The sequence below is a fragment of the Rissa tridactyla genome, chromosome Z (assembly GCF_028500815.1).
Source record: "Rissa tridactyla isolate bRisTri1 chromosome Z, bRisTri1.patW.cur.20221130, whole genome shotgun sequence".
Classification (NCBI taxonomy): domain Eukaryota; kingdom Metazoa; phylum Chordata; class Aves; order Charadriiformes; family Laridae; genus Rissa; species Rissa tridactyla.
The window spans coordinates 68,527,736-68,548,576 of NC_071497.1; the positions used below are offsets into that span (position 1 = coordinate 68,527,736).

General features: G+C 43.5%; 1 protein-coding gene across 1 annotated transcript; it reads right to left on the reverse strand.

The window, feature by feature from the left end:
* Nucleotides 1-7,844: 7,844 nt before the first annotated feature.
* Nucleotides 7,845-17,632, reverse strand: FST (follistatin). The gene is made up of 8 exons (XM_054186806.1): nt 17,424-17,632; nt 16,111-16,191; nt 15,264-15,346; nt 13,055-13,246; nt 12,394-12,612; nt 11,807-12,031; nt 10,530-10,760; nt 7,845-9,807 (listed from the first exon to the last, which is right to left on the reverse strand). The coding sequence occupies exons 3-8, from the start codon at nt 15,343-15,345 to the stop codon at nt 9,725-9,727; spliced, it is 1,032 nt and encodes a 343-aa protein (XP_054042781.1). The 5' UTR covers nt 15,346; nt 16,111-16,191; nt 17,424-17,632; the 3' UTR covers nt 7,845-9,724.
* Between the last annotated feature and the right edge of the window lie 3,209 nt (nt 17,633-20,841).

The following is a 20,841-nucleotide window of genomic DNA, read 5'->3' on the forward strand; positions in this document are numbered from 1 at the left end:
GCATTTTTTCCCTGCTTGTGACAGAAAAAAAATATGGGTGAAATATTTGCATCAATAATTAATCCTGGTATAAATCAATATGAGTTACTAATAAATGAGAAACAGAGACATTTCACTGCCAAAAATCAGCTGTTAATGTCTCTTCACTTACTGAAATGGCATGCCGCATATCACAAATGTTATATCACTAACTACAAAATATTTCTCTAGATGAAAGTCAGAAATATTCTCCATCTCTACTGTGAAAGCTGCAGTCATAGCACAGTATAATTTGAGATTGGAATAAATGTTCATTGAACATGAGAAGTAAGGAGATACAACTCTTTATGTCTACTTTTCATGAGTGTTCAGAAGTACTTACATAATTTAATAATGTCCACACATAGGAATCTTGTTCCATTTGAAACTCATTAGGGTATCATAAGCTCCCTTGTGGGGCTGTCAGATATGATGCAGGAATTACGGAAGAACTGTCTCCTTTGGGAACAGCAGCTGGAGACCAACAAGGATATCTTAGGGTGCCTGAAGTGCACTAGATGAGTGCGTACTGGCAACTGAACCTTAAATCTTCAAAATCCAGGTTGAATTCAAGCTTAGGATTTGTTATTGAAGAAGGTACCTGTGCCACTTCTTCTAACGAATGGAGTAAGACAGTCTTTTATTCAGAGTGGCTATCCCATTGTATTCAGTACATACTCAACACACTGACTCTTTCCTTAAGCAAACATGCTTGTTCCTTGCCCAAAGATCACACAGGTGGGGAGGGACAACCGCCACCTCCCCTGGTAACTCTGCAGAGTTGGGCAAAACGCTTAAACACAGCTTCATCCCATGATGCTGCCCTCCAGGTAAGATCACCCTCCTCAAAAATGGCAGAGTTGGATGTGATTTCTTCAAGCCAAAGATTGTTGAGCAAGTGCTCTTATCAGTAGACTGCAGCTACTAATGGATATTTGTAAAAAAAAAAGTGGATATGTCTTCACTACATGACGGGCCGGATCTCTTCAAGATGTAGTACTCACAATTCTGAAATTAATTCTCAAATCTCTTTTTATGTACCTGAGATCTTTACTTGAATCTGACCGTAAATCAGCTAGAAACGAGACTTAAGTCTCTGAGAAATATAGGCACTGTTAAAAACTTTATCCCTCAGCAGTGATTAAACTCACCATCCACACAGGGGTCTCACCTAGTAGCACAACATCAGTGCTTCCCAAAGTTTTCCCTTAGCAACCCTACTTCCAGGGTCACAACCCCACTTTCATTTTCACTTCCAGGCTTGCGGGCCCCAAGTGGGGTCATGACCCTAACTTGGGAACTGCTGTATAACACATTGAAAAAATTAACATACCAGCCAGTAAATATATCAGCAAAACAAACCCATCCAGTCTACCCAAGACCCTGCGCAGTCTGCCATCCCTAGAGGCCTTACCTATTAAACATGGGCTTTCAAAAGCATATATCTACTTGCAAGCCCACATACTGCTTTGGGTAAGTGTTACCATTGTCTTGTAGTCTTCCTTTGTGCTATTTAGCTAAGTTTGGTGTTGACAAATATGTGCTAACACTTCTGAAAATATGACCTTCTTTTTCTTGCTCATTCATATGTTGGAGGTGCTGCTTAGATTTATTATTTGTACATAATAGAGTTCACAGTTATTGTGTGTCAGAAACAAGATCTGGAGAGTCTGCTGTTCCCACAGCTGGAGCAACACATACACATCTGCTAAAACTGCAGTGTAAATTGTATTGTCCTTAGCAATTAATCACTTACACTGTATTCTATCAGCTCTCCTTAACTCCTACTGGTCTTCACCCTCTTCTCCCTTTTTCTTCTTCCACTGTCTTCTGTTCTCCTTTTCTTCTGTGTCTCCCACTTCATTTTTTAACATCTTCTCTAGAAGTGCCAAGTTTGGCCGTGGAGATACTGCTGCAAAAGTTCCTACTTTTCTTGCAGAATGTTCTACCACTAGATCTCAAAGAGCTTTGCACAGGTTGTGAAATCACACAGGCTACGAAATCTTAGTATCTTCATTTTACAAGGGGGAGATTATAGCACTGTTCTAGCAAGGTCTGTTACTCACAGTCACCAAAATATCAGAGAAAAAGATGAATCTCCTGTTTCATGTGTCTCGTGGTGGACTCCAAGCAACATGGTTAGTTAGCACAAGATGTACCAGTAGATGGCACTTCAGCGTTCATAGCATTGCTTGTACATCTGAGGGGCTGATAAAAATGGTCTTCTTGTGTGTAGTTCTTCACATACGACTTCTAGCATAATTTTATTTGTCTCTGGTCTTGTGCTCTCTTCTTGGGATCTTTACTCTACCTTCCTCTTTTTTTCATTTTCATTTTCCTTGCTGTGACACTTTTCTGTTGCTTCTCCATTTCTCCAAGTTTTCCGTATGTTATGTCGCATTTTGAAAAGAAAAAAAGAAAAAGAAAAAAAAAGAGAAAGAAAAAACAAAAGAAAAAGAAATCTTATGAAGTGGAAATCCCTCACTTTATTTTATTATTTTGTTTTTTCAGAAAAGAGTTCTCTAGATCCCGACTGACTCGTTACTGAAGAGAGCTGTGAGAGTGGTGAGCGGGAGCAGTAAGATTTACTCCCAAATGTTCTTAAGGTCCTAAGTATGTATCTGAATATGTGGCTCCAAAAGTGCACTGCAATGACCCACCTGCATGTGTAGACAAAATGGTATGAATACCAAGAACAGACCATACTAAACCTCACCCTCTACTTTTTTCAGTGTGAAGTAAACAGCTGTTTACTAGCTTGCAGTGTGTCTGTGAAACACATCCAAACAACGACACTGTATGTCCTCAAGTCTGTATGTTACACTGCCTTTGCTGTACACAGGCTGCAGCTAAACACTTCAGGTGCTGACCTTTTTTTCCAGATAGGAAATGAGGGTTTTGATCAGGCTTCTGCTGTGGGCCTTGGCTGAATTTCATGCTGTCAGCCCATGTGGTGCTGCTTGCTAGGTTGCTGACAGTGGTAAGTGCCTTTCAATTAAGGCTGAAGTTCCATCAGAGCCCGTAAGTGGAGAATGCCGGAGAGATTAATAAACGAATTGTCACAGCTTCCAGGCATGCTGGGTTGGGAAGTGCAACTCTCGAGTCTGCAGGCTGTGTAAATTCGGAGCTCCGGGTCTGTATCTTTATAGAGATAGACTTGGTCCCTTTTTTCTTTCTTGTAAAATGAATGAAAATTAATTTCTCTAAAGTTGAAGTCCAAATGTGGAAATACTCAATATTTGTATATCTTTTATGCCAAGTATTTTAGGCTTTTTGCAGTTTTGGTGGAGTCACCATTTGAAACAAGGATTTGAATTGCTCTGACTAAACCATCTGTATGTGGGAAAAGATTATGGGAAACATCCCTGCAGGGCCCTTTTTAGTTGCTCCAGTGGGCATTATCCATTATTTTTCCAAGTGTCTTTCCGTGGGTTTTTTTTTTTTTTTTGCTTTCCTTGCTGTCTTGACCAATCTAGCTGGTACTAGTTATTGTCTCTTTGAGAATTATTGTCAGTCCTATAAAAAATAATTGCAAATCTGAACAATGCAATAGTTTTAAACTGCATTTTAACTGCTTCGCTCTCGCATCTTATTTACTTGTTTTCACTTAAAAATACAGACAGAAACATTTGTGCATTTGCTTGCATTTTCTCCACTACACATTCTACTCAGCACAGAATGAAAATTCTAGTGAAGAGGTACTGCATTCCTTGAACAGCAAAAAGTTTCACTAAAATCAATGGGAAAATAGCATTTATGGGAAATTTTAGGATCACTGAAGGATCATGGAAAGACATATTAAAGAAGGAACATTCTATATTCCTGCTGACAACTGCATCCAACACCTGTGGTGATACGGTTGTTCCTTGAATATTTCTTGAGGGAATTGTTTCTTTTTAATGGATAATCCTTTCTGATTTTGGAGTCTGCAAGACTTAAAAGTGTGTGGACATACCTCTTCATAGGATCATAGACTAATTCAGTTTGAAGGGGATTTCAGGAGATCATCTGCTGGATTGTCCTTATGGGGAAAAAGGTTTCCCTTATACCCAGTGTGAACTTCTCTTCTTTCAACTTATGCCTGTTGTCTCTTGTCCTGCTACCGTGCACTGCTACAAAGACGCTGGCTCTGGCCACACAATGACCTGCTCATAGGTGGGAAAGGCTGCTCTGAGGTGCCCCCAAAGCCTTCACTTCTCAAGGCAGAAGCAGCTCCATCTCTTAAGCTCCCCTTGCCGGGCAGGTGCTCCAGCCCCTAAGCCTCGGCTGAGGTTGCATGTCATCAGTGCCACCTTTGTCTACCTTGCCCAAGAACTTGCATAACTACCTATCATCTGGCTTATCTATGTGTCTTGCCCTGTGACCTCTTTTGGCAATGCTTCTAACTCAGAAATCAAATGGTAGCATGTTTTAGTGTCTTGTAAGCATTTCCAACACCCACCAACATCATCCTTGTATTTCCAGATGCCTCTTAAAATATGAAGTGATTGAAACCTAAAATTAAGAGCTTCTCCAGGAAGCTCAGCAGAAGATCAACAGGAACACTGTTAGCTGAATGTTTGCTAAGGGATCTTAGGAAACATGTTAAAACTGTTCTTCTGTAAAATTGTGCGTACAACCGTGCTACACAGGGTAGGAATGATTTTTTTAAAACATGCTCCTTTTGCTGTAAACCTCTAACATGCTATGAAAAACAGTTCCAACATTCATTTTTAAATATTTCAAAAGTCTTTAAAACCGGGTGACTAAAATTTAGTTCTTGAATGTGTGTGCTGTGGTTTCATTTTGAGGACTTCTGAGTATCTGTAGACCTCACTGCAGCACTGGGAGGTTTGGATGCTATTAGTGGTGGAAATTCGGGGGCCTTTACACATTCAAACCTACACTGGACCACCTTACCTTAGTAAACTCATTATCCTGTAGCATCTGGTAGGTCTGATTGATTAACTGTTACTGAAGTCCAGAGTTGCTTCTCAGTTTTCTGATACATTACTGCTCTTCAATCCCATGGTGAAGTTGAACAAATCTATTTAAATATTAAGATATCCAAAGACTGTACCTGTAAATTACAGGAAAATGAGCCATATGTGTGGTTTTAACTCCAGATCAGTCTCTGAGATGAACATTATGGCTTGCACCTTGTTTTCATGTCATATTTCTCTACTGTGTGATAATTTTATTGGCCACATTGTTTAGAAGTAATGAGTGAATGTGAATTATATAGATGATACCAAATGAGTGCCAGCAAAATCCAGCCACTATGGTCCTTTTTGTATTTATGTCTATCAGAAAAAAAAATAAAAAAAAAATGAAAGAGTTAACTTGTGTGTACTATTATTTTTCATATACTACCTGCAAAATTCATGCTGCCATAATGGGTCAGGCAGGCCTTGGATTTACAGAAATGTCAAACAAAAAATGTAATTGCCTTATCTTCAGGGAGTTATGAATTTAAAATCTGATATCTTGTGAACTTCTTGGTCTATGTACAAATGTACCAGAAAGCATGGAATCCTAGTTCTTCAAAGGGATAAGATACAGATGTTTCCATGCTGGTGATTCATTGTATAGTAAAATGTCACTGCCGAGAGAACAGCACTGCATGCTGAAATTTAATTTCACCTGATTCCCATTTGGGGGGAAAGAAGGAAACATTTCTATGTCATAAAAAAATGAAATGACAGCTGTTTGAAATTTGCTGAGAGGCTTGGAATGTAGTTTTAGTTGAGGTGTATTAGCAGGCAGAAAGCAAGCAAAGAGGTAAAAGGTGCAAAAGAGTTCCATGATACTGTTCTTAAGTCTGTCATATGAACACATCTATCGGGAATCCATTCGAGTGTGATCGAAATGGTGTATACTCGCTTGCATGTATTGTGCAGACAAATACATCTGGGAACCAGGGCTTTAAAGGCAGTATTCTTATTCAAATGCCTCAAGCTGATTAAGCTGATTTTACTTAAGTGCCAGAATATGGGTTTCTCTTTTCAAACATAGGCACTCCACTCTGTGTTACTGTGCCTGCATTTGTGAATGGCGTTCACAGGACTGGGATTCAGTACCAAAGTATACTCCATGGTGAACCAGGAGTTTCAGAAATGTGATTTACAGCAAGGGGAATATGTATGCCAGACAACAGAAAACGCTGAAGAGAAAGATATCTCTGAAAATTCATTTTTTTCCTGGTCGTAGGAGTTTGTGCAAGATAGTTAAGAGCTGGAAACTACCTTCTTGTACTTAGACATCCAGATATCTGTTTCTTCATTTAAACAACATCCAGGATAGCCTGTGTATTAAGAGAGGAAGCAAAACCAAACGAAAACAGAAACACAAAAAAAAGGGACAAGAGGTAGAAAAAATTGGTTCAGCACTTTCCTTAGACTGAGGGAATTAAGTTCACATTTCCACTTCGCAGGAAGTTCCCCATGTAGAAGCCTACAAGAGAGGATGAAAAAAGTAAAGCCTCTCTGGTTGTAACTATGACTCAGTGTAGAAAAAGATGTGAGATTTGTAGTCTTCATTTAAGCAGAGAGTTAAACATGATTTCATAGCTCAAGGATGGAGGCTCTTGTCTACTGGGGGAAAGAGGAGGGGAGGCAACCTGGATTCTGGCCCCTGCTTCAAGCACTATTTATGTATGTTACTCAATTACAAATGCAAAATGTGTAGGCAGCCCCTGGGGCAAGAACCCAGGACTTCCTCTTCAAAAGGAGCACCTATTAGGGTTGCAAATTATTCTCTCTCAATGAATCTTGCTTCCTCTCCAACACAGAAGTATGGCTTCAGCAGGCATGACAGACAGTTCTCCAGCCTGAGCTTCACCTTGAGTTGGTGGTAGATGCACTCTTGGGAGATGTGGGAAAGATCTCCTCAGGAAAAGGCTGGCAGTGAACCTGCACCTCCCACTTCATGAACAACTGCCTTATCTACAAGTATGATATTATGTAAAATGTTGGCAGTTGTGCAGCCACAACCTCTGGATATGTTTCTGGGAGAAGGTGTCTGGGGCTGTTGTGCTCCGTGATGAGGCTGGTGTATGTTAGGCATGCTCAGAAGATGCTTACCTCATGAAGCCTCTCAGGAGAGATGCCTCAGCTGTACATCACAGGCAGGCTTTGTTTCAAGGTAGGTTTCAAGGTTTTCAGCTGGATGGAAATAGCAGTAGCAAAGGGAAAGGCAGTAGCAAAACTACTAGATGATTTTATCAGCAAAAAACTGATGTAGATTTTTGTGGCCGTTTTGCGTACATGCACATGCGTAAATATAGCTTCCTGGCATTTTTCTTGCTTTTTTGAATTTGGCTGTCAGTAACTTTCTCAAAGTTAGTTTGTGAACCAGCAGCGGGACATAAAATTAGAACCCAGAAATCCTGCTCTGCTACAGTCTCTCTGTAAGACATGTAAATATATTTACAATTAAAAACAGACTTTTATGTTGTTTTTTTGTTGGAAATGAAGTATCTGGCACCTATCTGAATTTGAGAAAAATCTCCTCTGATACTCTCCACATCTATTAAACATTTTGTCTCTATGGCATTGTCATGTGTTTATGAGTTCCTTGAGAGATTTTCTGTTAGGTTCTTTTTCCATCCCTGTGTTCTCCCGGCCCTTGTTCTCTTTTATTCTGGGTTCTGTTCCCTCAGGAGACCAAAATCCTCCTTCCTTTGCTCCTCTCATCAAGAGACTACTTGTCTAAATGAAGCAACAGGCAGATGAAGGGCAGAATTTTTTTGTTATTATTTTGAATACAATATTATAAATGCACACTTGTAGTTTTTATGTATTCATAGATGAAGAAATTATATTTGCTTTGGATAATGCTAAACAATCCATAACAAATTAGAGTTTACTCTACAGTAAAAAATATACGGAAGACTATAGCAGAAACAGCCTTTAAATATGATTTGTATTTAAAGAGAACAGGTAAGTCAACTTTGGCTTTCAGACCTCGGTTCAGCAAAGTACTTAAAACACCATTGGATATGGTGCTTAAGTACATTTTTAAGTTTTGTGCAGTACGATAGAGAAATTTTGGTAAGTGGGGCATTATCTGCGAGAACAGCATAACCCAGGTAGCACAGAACACGATTTTTGTCCCTGCTGTGCTTATGGTTGTTAACTTTCCTCAGTTTATTGTATTAGTATCCACTCTTAAAAGTGTGTCCTTTTGGAGAAAATAATTTCCAAGTGATAATGTGCTCTTTGATGGTTTGTTGGGTTGGGTTTTTTTTGTCTGTTGTGCTGATTGTTACACATCTTGAACTTGGGCAAGTAGGTCATGTTTTGCTTTTTCTATTGGTCATCTAAAATGGTGATACAACTGCAGCCCCAGTAATGTCGTTCTGAAGCTTAGCAAAAATTCAAATGCATATTCAAAACCTCCTAGAATTATGGAAGTTAAAGAAGTCCAAGAAATGCCAGACTTTTTATGTAGACGATGGAGAGGGAAACAAAAAAGTCAAATCTCTTCTCCTCCGTCGCTATACTTGGATTTAAAATTAATTAATACCAGTGAACTGGAGACATTGCTCCTGCCTGAAAAAAGGGTTTATTGAATCAATGTCAGCAGAAAGCTTGGGCCTTAACCAGTCTGTCTTGCTGCTACACCACACACAAGCCTCCTTTCCTGTAACCACCAGTATGTCTTCCCTCTGTACCAGAGGGCCAGAACACTTTAGAACCAAAAACTGCGGACTGCTTCTAGGGAAAATTCCATTTTTTATTTTTTCACTCATCATTTATTTACAAATACACATTATAACTTTTATATACATTGCACATTTACATGGTAGAAAAGTACAAAACTATATATTTAAATGAATTTATATTTAACTCGCCATGTTTGAAAATATAAAATTGCATCAGAAAAAAAGTATTATGAAAAGCAAGAAACTTGAACTGATAAAGCTTTGATATAACTTTTAGTGACACATTGATTGGGAAAACTTTGAAAGTGGTACTGCAAGACCATCTTAAAGGAAACACCTGATAAAACACGCATGTTACAAAAAAATAAAACAGTAAAAATAAAATAAAACCTTTATTTTTATTACAGTTAGCCCTGTAGCTATTAACAACCTTCATAATCCGATTTCTTTGGGTCTGGAATTTGTATAGTACAGTATATACGCTCAGCACATTGAGATCACTTCAGTACATTATGTGATCAGAAGTAGAGAAAAGTGAAGTGGAAGAAGTTTCCTTAAAGATCGCCTCACTGCACCCTGGAAGTATACTTAATTAAGTTACAACGCCTTTTGGTCAGTCAAGATTCCTTGTAAACAAAAACCCTAGGGATCTTTTATGTACAGAACCGGCAAGAAGAAAATCCAATAAATAAACATAACAGAAACCGACATGCAAGTTTGTTAAAGTGGAAAAGAGTTAACATCAGTGAAACAAAGAGATGAGATCATGTGGGTAAGCTCTAAGGAATGGACTTTTATAGTTTGCAAGAAAAAAGAAAAGCTTTACTTTACAAGCAAGAGACCTCACAATAAATAACACTGCTCTTCCCGTAACGAATAAATTTCTTCAAAAAACAAGGTGTACAGTCAACCAGACATTTTATGTATAAATTATAAAACATGACACAGTATAAATAAATGTCTACCAGACTCAACTATATGTATACTTTTTTTTTCTCCCCAAAATAAATAAGCATACACTTATTTACAGTATGGACATTGATTTTGTGCCCAATGGAGGTTTTACCACTCTAGAATGGAAGATATAGGAAAGCTGTAGTCCTGGTCTTCATCTTCCTCCTCGTCCTCTGGGTCTTCATTAATGGCTAGATGGGGGAATACAGGGGAGCTGTTGTTTAAATAAGGACAACAACAGCGCAGAAGCAGCTCAGTGCATGTTTTCAAAGCCCTCTGAACAGCCATAATACAGCGTTGCATTTTATGCGACTTGTAGTGAGATGCTCTTTGGCATCTGCTGTTATGCAATAAGGTTTTTTATACATAATCTATGAAGTCATAACTGCAGAAAGTTCTGAAGAATCAATGGCTCAGGTTTTATTGGCAGATTCCTGAAATCAAGTGAAAAGCGCTCTTGCGTTCTAGGTTTAACCGCTTTGTGTCCTTCATCCAGAGTTAGCAGAGGCAACTGTGCTAAACCAGGTGCCCATGTGCTACCATTAGGCTTGTTCTTTTGGACCGAGTTAAGAGTTTATCCGAGCATTAATAAAGCAATCAGCGAAGCACACCAGAGCAGACAAAGTAGGAAAAAAATCGCTACAATTACATTCCTAGGGCAGTTCCATTCCGACAGAGTGACTTGTCCTCAGAATATCCCCAAAAACCCCAACTTGAACACCAACAAGTTGGACAACTATTGCATTTTATCAGTAACAAAAGTGTGTGCATGACAGATACATACTTATATGACACCTGTACCGTATCTCAAATCTCTACATCAAGCTTTCTTATGTTTAAAGGTGTAAGTCTTCATTACCTAGGATTGCCTTCAGAAGCTTTACGTGCCTGTAGAGTTAAAAATCTCACTTACAGTTGCAAGATCCAGAGTGCTTTACTTCTAGAAGCACACCCATGGAGCAGGCTGCCTCTTTCATGGCACACTCGCTTGGGTAAGTTGTGTTATCGCTGGCACAGACTGCCTCGTCTGACTTGCTTTCAGGGCAGAGCTCATCGCAGAGGGCGCACCGACCTCTGCCAACCTTAAAATCCCACAAGCATTTCTTCCCAGCACTGCACTGAATGTCTTCACAGGATTTGGCTTCTAAAAATATACACAGGATACTGGAGGTAAGTGAAAAGACAAAGAAAAAAGAAAAGCAACAACAAACAACCCCCAGCTCCCTTTTCCCTGTGAACTGTGAACAGACAAAGCTCAGATGCAGTAGATGTGATGATACTTGCTGATTTTGCTCAAGCAAGTAGTCCCTTGGACACCATTGCCTGTCTATATGTGGGGAGGAAAGACAGCTGTGCCAGCAGACCTTGGCCCTGGGAATACAGAATTACATTTGCCTATTGTACATGACCTTCCTGCTCCGTTTGATGTCAGTGGAAATTCAGCTCCCCAAATTAGCGGTAAGTGCAGAATTTGCCAAGACATTCAGCATTTCTAAATCAATTATTTTTAAACTAACCCACACAGAGTAGTTGTCCACATGACTGGAAAGGGAATTCACCTCAATCTATGCCAACTAAAAGCAGCCTAAGACTCCCCCGAATTCCCCCAGCAGTTTTGGGGAGCAGAGGCTGCCCTGAAGATGCTTCTTTGTAGCATGCTTCGCTATCAGTCCTTTCTGGAAATCACAATACAAAATGTCAGGATGCACAGAGATTATTTTCCTATGTTCACCCACCAACTGCCTCCAAACTCTGCAGTATTTCTAAAGAGGAAAAAGTGATCAGATGTTTCCAATTAAGTTAACACAAGCTTTGCCAAGACCACTTGAAGACAATTGTTTCCAGGAATCCAGATCCACTGAATATTGAGACCTTGTTACGCTCTAACCATGTCATCATCTATTTAATGGCGGGTACTTCTCCCTTGGACACTAATGTCAGCACCCACAGCGATAGCAAAAGAATCAGGATCAGGCCCTCTACTCCCTCATCCCTTTTGCAATCTTTTGAGGGGCAAAGCTCATCCTGGCTCTCCTTTTCCTGGAGGGAAGCACAAACCCATGCTGCTGGCATCTCTCCTCCTCCCCAGCGCTAACTACCCCCACCCAATTGCACACACGGTATGTTGAAACAGCTGATCGAAGAAGCTCCCCCCACCCTTACCCTCCACCCTCCGACCGAGATACCTACTGATGCATTTTCCTTCGTAGGCTAATCCAATGGATCTGCCCAGTAGGCAGGTAGCTTTCCTCAGATGGCAGGCACTGGCGTAAGTTATGCCGTCATTCCCGCAGAGATACTGTTCAGGGGAGGTAGGCTCTGGGCAAATTCGATTACATGTCACGCAGTAGGCGTTATTGGTTTGGTCAACCACACATGTGGAGCTGCCTGGGCATAAAACATCCCTACAGGTCTCTGAAATAAAGATGGAAACACACAGTGATTAATAGCCGATCCCAGAGCCCCAGGGAGGAGTGAATGGGTGACACAAGGAAACAAATGATCAGATAAGAGCCTTCAGCAGCTCTCCTCATTTTAAGTGCTGCTGGAGGAAACCTTCCCATCTCAGAGTAGCTGTTGGGACACAAGTGCTTCTAGACTATGGGGAACTCTCAGTGCAACTATTTGTCTGCTGAGCGTGGGTAGTTACTGTCTCCCAGCATTTGGAACATCACTCTGGTTCCTGTGGGGAAGTACGTCCAACAGCTCCTCCTCCCTACACTCAGACACACACCCTTTGGCATTTGAGGGAGATCAGATTAGATTTGCAAACCTACTTTTGCATTTGCCCTGATACTGGACTTCAAGTTCAGGCTGTTCTTTACATCTGGCTTTGAGAAGGGCACACTCGTTCCTGTAGGTTTTCCCATCTAAGCCACACACGGGGCCCTTCCAAGTGATATTAGAGCAATCCGGAGCACAAACACACCGAGGTTTGTTCTTCTTGTTCATTTTACATTTCTTCCCGGGTCCACAGTCTACGTTCTCACATGTTTCTGATGGAAGGAAAGAGGCACCACTTTAGTACCGAGCGTGGAGAACAGACCTGGTGTCAAAACTGCTCAAAGAAAAAAAAGACACTGTGACCCCAGAGCATAAAGAGAAAGCACCTTCCTCCCCCCGCCCCCCCCCCGTCTCCAGGAAACACCGCTCGAAGGAAATTCCGCCCCCCCGCCCCCGCCAGTGAGGGCAGGGGGGAGAGGAGGTCGCTCCCCTCCTGCCCCGCGATGTGCACGGCGGCCGAGCAGAAATGGGGGTCCCCTCACTGATCCCGGGGGTGGGACGAGACGCCCCTCAAAGCCCTACCGAGGAAGGCAGCAGGAGGACCGCGCTGCCTCCCCCCGGCCCCTCCAGCTCCTTCCCCGCTCCTCCTCCCCCAGCCCCGTCCCTGCCTGAACCGCTCCTCGGCGAGGAGCAGCTCGCCAGCACCCCCCTCACCTTTGCAGGGGATGCAGTTCGGGGCTCCCCCGTTAAAAATCATCCACTTGAAAAGCGTGTTGTCGTTGACGTCCTCTTCCGTCCACGAAGTTGTCAGGCGGCCGCTCTTGCAGCACTCCTCCTTGCTGAGGTCGGTTTTGTAGAGGACCTGGCAGCGGCCGTTCCGCGCCTGCCGGAGCCAGCAGTTCCCAGCTGCAGGGGGGAGGGAGGGGGGACGGGGGGGACGGAGGAAGAACGGGGACGGGACACCCAGCCGGATCAGTGGCAGGCAGCAGTGACCCAGACACAACACGTGCGCCTTGCAATGACTTTTACTAGACTGTTTACTTTTATTTGTCCCATTTCATAACCCGCAGCTACTCCGGCCCGTTTGGGAACGCAGTTTAAAAAAATGAAGTAAAATAAAGCAATAACAAAACAAAACAAAACAAAACAACCAAGCAAAACCTACAAAAGAACAAACCGGGGGAAAAAAAAAAAAACCAACCCAGAAAGAAAGAAAAGACCCGATCAAAACAGGACGAGGCAGTTTTCGGAGGTATTTATTCCATATGTAGAGCAGAAGGAGCACTGCCGGCACGTGACAGAGGCTTGAAAAGGATGTGCATTTAAAAGGGAATAAAAAGAAAATCGCGCTTGCAAATTCCTTCCTCCTCCCCCTGCCCTCTCCTCCTCACCGCGGCTGCACAGCAGCATTGTTTTAGTGCCGCACAGAGTTTCAGTCCCAGCCCATTTTGCAATCTACACGAATTGGGAACATTTGCTGTTAGCGAACTGTTTCGAAATCTCCACGTTTTGCTGCTTCTATTAACAAATGTCTTTCCTTCGCTAAAATAAGTCAGCAGAGCTCAAAAAAAAAGTGAGCAAAGTACATATAATACAGGGGCACATAGAGTAGGAGGTTCCTACAGAGTGTTAAAAATCGATCAAGCTGGAAAAGTTATAGGTGCCATCTCTCCCGCAAGCATTTCAGAGGAAAGTACACTGTCCTTAAACCGGATAGAGTGGATTTTGGTGTGGTTTTCCCCCCCCCCTCCTCCCCCCCCCCCCCTTTTTTTTAATAGTATCCCTGTTATTTGTGGAGTCAAGCCAAGAACATTAGTCTAAGCAACTCCCCCTTTTTTAGCTGGAGAGTTTTGGTTGGGATGAGTCTCTCGTGAATAACCAATGTGACTTCTCCAGCAACTCAATACCAATTGATTCTGGTGCTAATCCAGCCAGGGCTCGATCCTGCCTCCTTACTCCGATGGGAATGTACCGCAGCGAGGGGTCAGGATCGGCCAACCGAGATGTCGCTGGGCGCAGGGCAAGATATCCCGCTCCCCCCCACCCCCCCGCTAAAAATCATTGAAGAAACAACGCCCCTAAAAAAAAAAAAAAAAAGTTTTGCGTTTTACAGTTGCCTACATTAGATTAACTTATGCTGTAGCTCGGTAGTAGGGGAGAAAATAAAAAAAAAAAAGGAAAAAATATAAAACAAGTAATGGTAAGACATCCAGGTTGTGGCTGGAACACGGTCAAGGTAAGGGAAAAAAGCCCCCAACTAAAAATCAATATTCCCTTGTGTCGAAAGAGGGCTCTTAAGAGTTGTCAATAACAGGTTCGGGTTTGTTTTGTTCTCATGGAAAAAAAAAAAACAAACCCAAAACCCACCCCAACTAATTCAAGCATACTCTTCAGTGCAGGAGAATTTACAACACTAATATTTATTCACAAAAAGAAAAAGGAAGGGGGAGGAGGAAATCCCAATATTAAAGGAATGTCCGGAAAATGACCACTTATTGGTTTCTAAAAATGTCAGCTGTAATCGTGGGGCTCCCCATCACCACCTCTCCTTCCGTCAGGCAGGCGAGATAAAAATCTGAGCTAAATTACCAACAAACTTTGAGCACTCATTCGTGCGCCGAGACTGGGAAAGTTCCCTGGCGATGCTGCTCTTCATTCATGCTGCATAATAATAATAAATACCAAGAAACATCCTCATCTGTCCTCTGTGCCTATGCAGAGCAGTGCGAAGATCCGATCAAAAAGGACTCTAAGTGACACCTCTGCACCTCGGTACAAAGCAGTCCCATGCCCACAGTTAACTTCTGTCCGGTTGGACCTTGGAGAGAGGCGTTTAACACCACGAGCAAACTAAACCCGTGCCCGAAAGAAAACAATAGTAATAATAAAGAAACGTATCTGCGAATAAACAATCTGGTCTTACCCTGCGCTGTGTGATCTTCCATGAAGTGGCAGAGAAACATCAGGAGTAAGAGCATGCCCGGGTGGATTCTCTGATTTAACATCCTCAGCGTAGCCGGGAGTGAGAGAGACACAGAAACAGCGTGAGGGGGAATAGGGAGAGGGAGCGAGCACTAGCCAGCCTGCTTATGATCGCTCTATTGAATGAACGTCAGGCTCTGAATGCAGTCTCTCTTTAAATCTATACGGGGGTCTTAGCTGTCTGCGGTGGGCGGTCTCCTAATGTGTGTGTGTCTGCTCGGGGGTGGGGAGATTTAAAAAGTTCAGTGTGAATCAGGTGACATTTTCCACCTTCTGGAAACCCTCGCCAATGATCTGCTCTAGGTGCACGCATACACACACTCACACACATACTCGCGGCCGCGCACCGGCGCGCACCCCCCGGCCGCGCACCCGCGCAGCCTCGCGCAGCCCTTGCGCGGCGGAGAGGCCGGAGACGCCGGCGCAGCAGCGACGGGCAACGCCGGCCGCGCCCGCGTAAGCGGAGGCTGGCGACCGGCGGGGGTCGCGGCCGCGTCGGGGGCACCCCTCGCCCTCCCTTCCCCTCCCCGAGTGCGCGGGCGCGGAGGAGGCTGCCGGGGCGCGGAGGGGCGCCCGCCCGGGGTGGGTTCCGCGGCCGCGGAGCGCTGCCGTCTCCGCGCGAAGTGGCTGCGAAGAATAAATCCCACTCCGCGCACCTCCGCGGCTGGCGGAGCGCACGGCTCGCCCGGCGGGACTCGCCCCCATCCCCCAAAAAACGCACCAAACCCCCAACCAACCTCAAACCATTAAAAAAAAAAAAAAAAAAGAACCAAATAAAAGTTTAATACCTAGGGCTGCGCCCAAGTGACAGCCTTTTCACTGGGAGCCCGGGAGGACGAGACGGGAATGGGGGCGACGTAGGCGGTCTCCTTTCAGAATCAGAAAAGATTGCAACATCGATAATGAACTTCTAGGGCACTAGTTTATTAAGCACAGTCTGGCATTATTCTCCCCTTAGAAAAGTTGGCGGTCTCTCATTTATAACATTTTTTGGCACCGCTGAATGAAACTGAGTAGGCGATATTTCCTTTTATACAAAACGATTACTTAACGGAAAATGGTATTGTTTATTCAAAAGCTGCCTTTTTAATTTCGATTCTTTCGCTTTTCTGAGCCACCAAAGCACAACAGACTGCGAAGTATGCAGACAGGAATGCCCGGACAGTGCCGGGTCAGGGGCCGGTGCGCGGCGGCCGCCCCCGCCCTCCGCCCGGCCCTCCCCACACCCCTCCTCCCCGCCCACCCCCCCCACCCCCCCCAGCACCCCCCCCCCACCGCCCGCCCCCTCCCCACAACTGCAAATAACTCAGTGATAACAGATTTTTTTCCACCAACTGCAGGAGATAGTGCTAATCTTTTAATAAAAGATCCCATTACAATGGGATCTGTCTGGACAGACTATAATAGATCCAGAAATACAGCCGTGCTAATATTAGAAGACAGTTGTTTGGGTGCCTCAGACCGGGCCCTGGTCCTGCTTTGAAAGTGGGCATGAATCACAATGTCCCTCGGTACCACCTGCGGTCACACGCATTAAGAAGCAGACTGGTAAATGATTGACCTCGCTACATTTTTTTTTTTTTGTTATTATTATTATGATCATCGTCCTGAGCAGCGCCCAGGCGTTTTGAGCACTTCAGAAGCTCCGGGACTCCACATCCTTTTTAATCTTTTCCCAAATTGGTGCCACTCTCTCTCTCCCCCCCCCATCCCCCGTCCCCATGTCCCCCCCCCCCCCGCCTTTGCTCGTCGCTCGCCGGAGCAGCAGCGTTAATGCAGGGTTGCTTAGTGCCCTCTAATGGCAGACGGCATTAACAATTAATAGCAAAACACCCCTTAGAAATGAAGGGCCCGTTTCAAAACCTCCCTCTCCTCCCGCAGGGGACGGTCCCCCCCTGCCCGCCGCGGGCAGGGCTCAGGGGGGCGGCGGGGGGCAGCCATCGGGGCTCGGGCCGTCGCGGGGTGCGCAGGAAAGGGCGCAGAGCCCTCCGAGGCGGGGGGGTCGGTGGCCTGGACTCCCTTGCCCCCCCCCGACCCCGCCCGCCTCTCGGTAGCCCCCCCCCTCGTCGGTCGCCCGCACACTCGCCCCGACGCCGCACACCTCGGGAAGTAGCGTGGACCACGCCGGGGGGGGCTCAGTCGCCTCTCACCCAACGCCCTCTCCTCTCACCCAACCCCGACGGGGCTCCGGGGGGGGTTCCGGGGGGGATCCCGTCGGCAGAGCGGCAGCGCAGGCGGCTGCTGCCCAGCGAGGAGACAGCGCAGGGCCGTGGTAGCGGGGTGTGCTGCGGGGGCAGGCTCACCTTCCCTTACTCAGTTTGTGTGTGTTTTTTAGTAATTGGCCAATACGGTGTTTATCCTGATAATGTTTTCAATTATAGAGAGGCATTTTCAGGCCGTATTCCTGGAAATGAGATGCCGGATGGGTCGATAGCCTTTGCACATGTGCTTCATGCGTGCATCATCAGGAGATCAATATGATTGCGCTGGTGTGGAGATTTGTATCACACCTGTTCTCTGACATCACATAGAAACAGCTGCTGTTTCTTTTATTGTTTTTCTTTTTTTTTCTTCTTCTTTTTTAAATGCTAAATATTGTGTTTGTGTGTAACAACATGTCAGGGATATATTGTATAATCAGAAATGCTTTCTTCTTTCTCACTGTGCGCCTCCCTGTGTGTCTCCCCCTCCCCTTTCTGCTTTGCCAACAATCACATTTAAATTACCCAAAAAACAATAGGGTCGATCTGTAACTGAATTGTCAGGCAGCACACAAAAAGAGTGTTGTTCTCAGCTGACAGGTTTTAAAACTTTTTTCTACCAAGAAGTGTATGCATTTTAATATATGTTTTTGGATGTGAATCCAATCTTTGCAGCTGGCCCTGATCTTGGAATAATAAAGCCTTTAAAAAAAAAAGGCCACATATGCTAACATCTCAAACTTTCAGAAAGTTCACATTTAGCTCTCAATTTACATAAAATGTGTGTCTTTGTCCTATCTGTAATGTAGCTGTAACTACAACAGACTCCATAATCCAAAATATTAAGTGGCTGGTCTCTGAGGAAAATTGCAGCAAAATACTGAGTAGGAGGAAAAATAATCCCCAAGTGTAACCTTGTGTGACATGTGCTATTAACGTATATACATATATATATATACACACACACGCACATATACATATGGGGAATATTTATTTTGTGATAAGTCAGTATTCATTGTACCAGTGTAATGTATTTCCTTTTACTCTTTTCCCCTTAATGTGCTGCCTCTCAACAGAGGAGCAGTTGCTTATATCAAGAAGGGACCACCTCAGGACCCTTACTTCGTTAAGGATCATGTCTGCATAAAGTTTTTTAAGGATGTGGATAGGACTCCAAGGAAAAGCTGGTTATTTGGAAAGGATCTGGATTTTGGGCAAGAGAAAACGGGAAGGCCTATCCTGGCATTTCCCAGCCTAACATTCAAGGGAGAGGAAAAGGACTCAAACACCCTCCTGTGGTCCTGGATGTGTGCATCATCCTGTGTGGTTTCTCACACAACTGGCTTCTCCCACAGAGCAAGTACTCAGATAGAGTAGAACGTCCTCTTCTGGTAGGAGAGAAGACTTGTTAGCCTTCTTTATTCCCATATAATTGTTCTGATTATCACAAAAAGAAGGGTTTGTTTCTGGAAAGCTGCACTTTAACAAAGGTTCCCCTCTTTCACATCTCAGATGTCTGATTGAAGGACTTTTCTGAGCACCATTGTATTGTTACATTTTATAAGCTTTCCTTTTCCTTTTTTCTCTTCATTACAAGGCAATACAAGCTTTCAACAGCCCTTTCTGTAGAAATTTCATGTGCTACTTCTCAGTGTAAAGTAGCATAAAAATTTGTTTCATTTCTTGATTTGGCCAAGAAACGTTTTTCCATTTTCCATGGAAAAACAAGCAAACGAACTCCTAGTAAAACTAAGCTACAAAATTTACATGTGTGCTGTTACACTGAAATTATTCCTACCTAAGTGAGACTTTAAACATAGAACTTTTATTGTATGGTATTGTTGAGTGTTGTGTATATTAGTTGAATACAAGTGTGTTGAACAGTTATTTTTCTTTAAGTTTACATAAAAGTTGATGTCTGTTTTCAGATAGGCATCAATGGATTGAATTAAGAGGTAGTAGCGATCTTACCTAATAAATACCACTGGTAAAAATTGCAAAGGGAATGTAAGTTTGACCGTCAGTAGATATTTGGCAAGTCACATCTGAAAAGCCATCATCCCTTTTGACCAAGACAGCTGTACATAGGTATGCTGTCTGAAACTTCTCCCTGGGGTTCAGTAGAAAGAAGGAATTGAGCATCATCAAGAAGTCCTCTTGTAGGCAAGCAGTTTGCAGGTTTAATAATCTAGCCTATGACAGATGCTCAGACATCTGGAGGGTAGCCTAAAGGTTTAGCCTGATTTCATCATGGTTCACAGGGAGAAGAGGAGGACAGTGTGACTGTGAGTACTCTGGTGTTAAATACGGGAAGTTTCTGGTAGCCCTTGGTGGTCTAGCAACTTTGTGTGTTTGTGGCTTTGTTCATACTGTAGAAAGGGCACGTAGACAGGTGTCATTCCCATTTTAGGTCAGATAAAATTGGCATATATGTGGTATGAGCCACACTGACCCCTTTCCTACCTTTTATTGGTGATTCAGGGTGTGGTAACAGAATTGCGTATCTCTCTACAGTTTGGTGGATAATTTCCCCTTCTTGTAGGCCAGAACAGGACAAGCTGTTTTAGGCACTCCAAAGACATTTTCTTCTCTCGTGTTGGCAATACCAGGAACCGTCACTGTGGAAGTGCAGCAAGCCTTATTACTCAGTGTCCATTGCAAACAGGATGTGGTGTGGTAAGACAAGGTTTAATGTGTGAGTGGAATGAAAACAGGTTGATAAACAAGTTACAAAAGCTTGCCAGGTTATTGAAAACTTGGACAAAAGTACAAAATTCCAGTAGAAAATAGGAGTGGAAAAATTGTAAGGAAAGTATTTAAGTCATTAACTATCTGAGGAAGTTAAATGCAAAATGATAAAGGAGTGCACTATCTGTTGCTTTACTGATCTGTTGCTTTACTGATCTGATCTATTGATCAGATACTTTTCTATGTAATTTCAGAGAACAGAAAGAAACTAGAAATATGCACAAACTGTGGTATTTCTGGGTCTGAAAAAGTCTCTCCCCTTGTTGGGACTGCAGTGTTGTTAATAAGCAGCAGGAATTCTGACATCGATTCTAACTGAAATTTAAAAAAAAAATAATTGAAAATGTAGTTACTGCTGGAAACCTGCTCTAAACAGCCCTTTAGGATGCTACTGTTTTAAAGGAATGCCCAAATGCCAGAAAGGCAGCACCGCCAGCTCTAGGCAACCAAATTCCACGTAAAGGCTTAAGAAGTGGCGTAGCCGGAGGGAGCATGGAAAGAGCAAAGCTGTCAGATAGAACAGCCCCTGGAAGGCCATTTCAGCTTGGGCAGCATTAAGCTAACTGTTGG

Excerpts from the sequence above, each read along its gene's own strand:
- FST (XM_054186806.1), bottom strand. The coding sequence starts at position 15,345 with ATGTTAAATCAGAGAATCCACCCGGGCATGCTCTTACTCCTGATGTTT. Across the intron at positions 12,613-13,054 it reads GAACTGCATCCCCTGCAAAG|AAACATGTGAGAACGTAGAC; the intron begins GTGAGGGGGGTG and ends TCCTTCCATCAG. Across the intron at positions 9,808-10,529 it reads GCACTCTGGATCTTGCAACT|CCATTAATGAAGACCCAGAG; the intron begins GTAAGTGAGATT and ends TCCCCCATCTAG.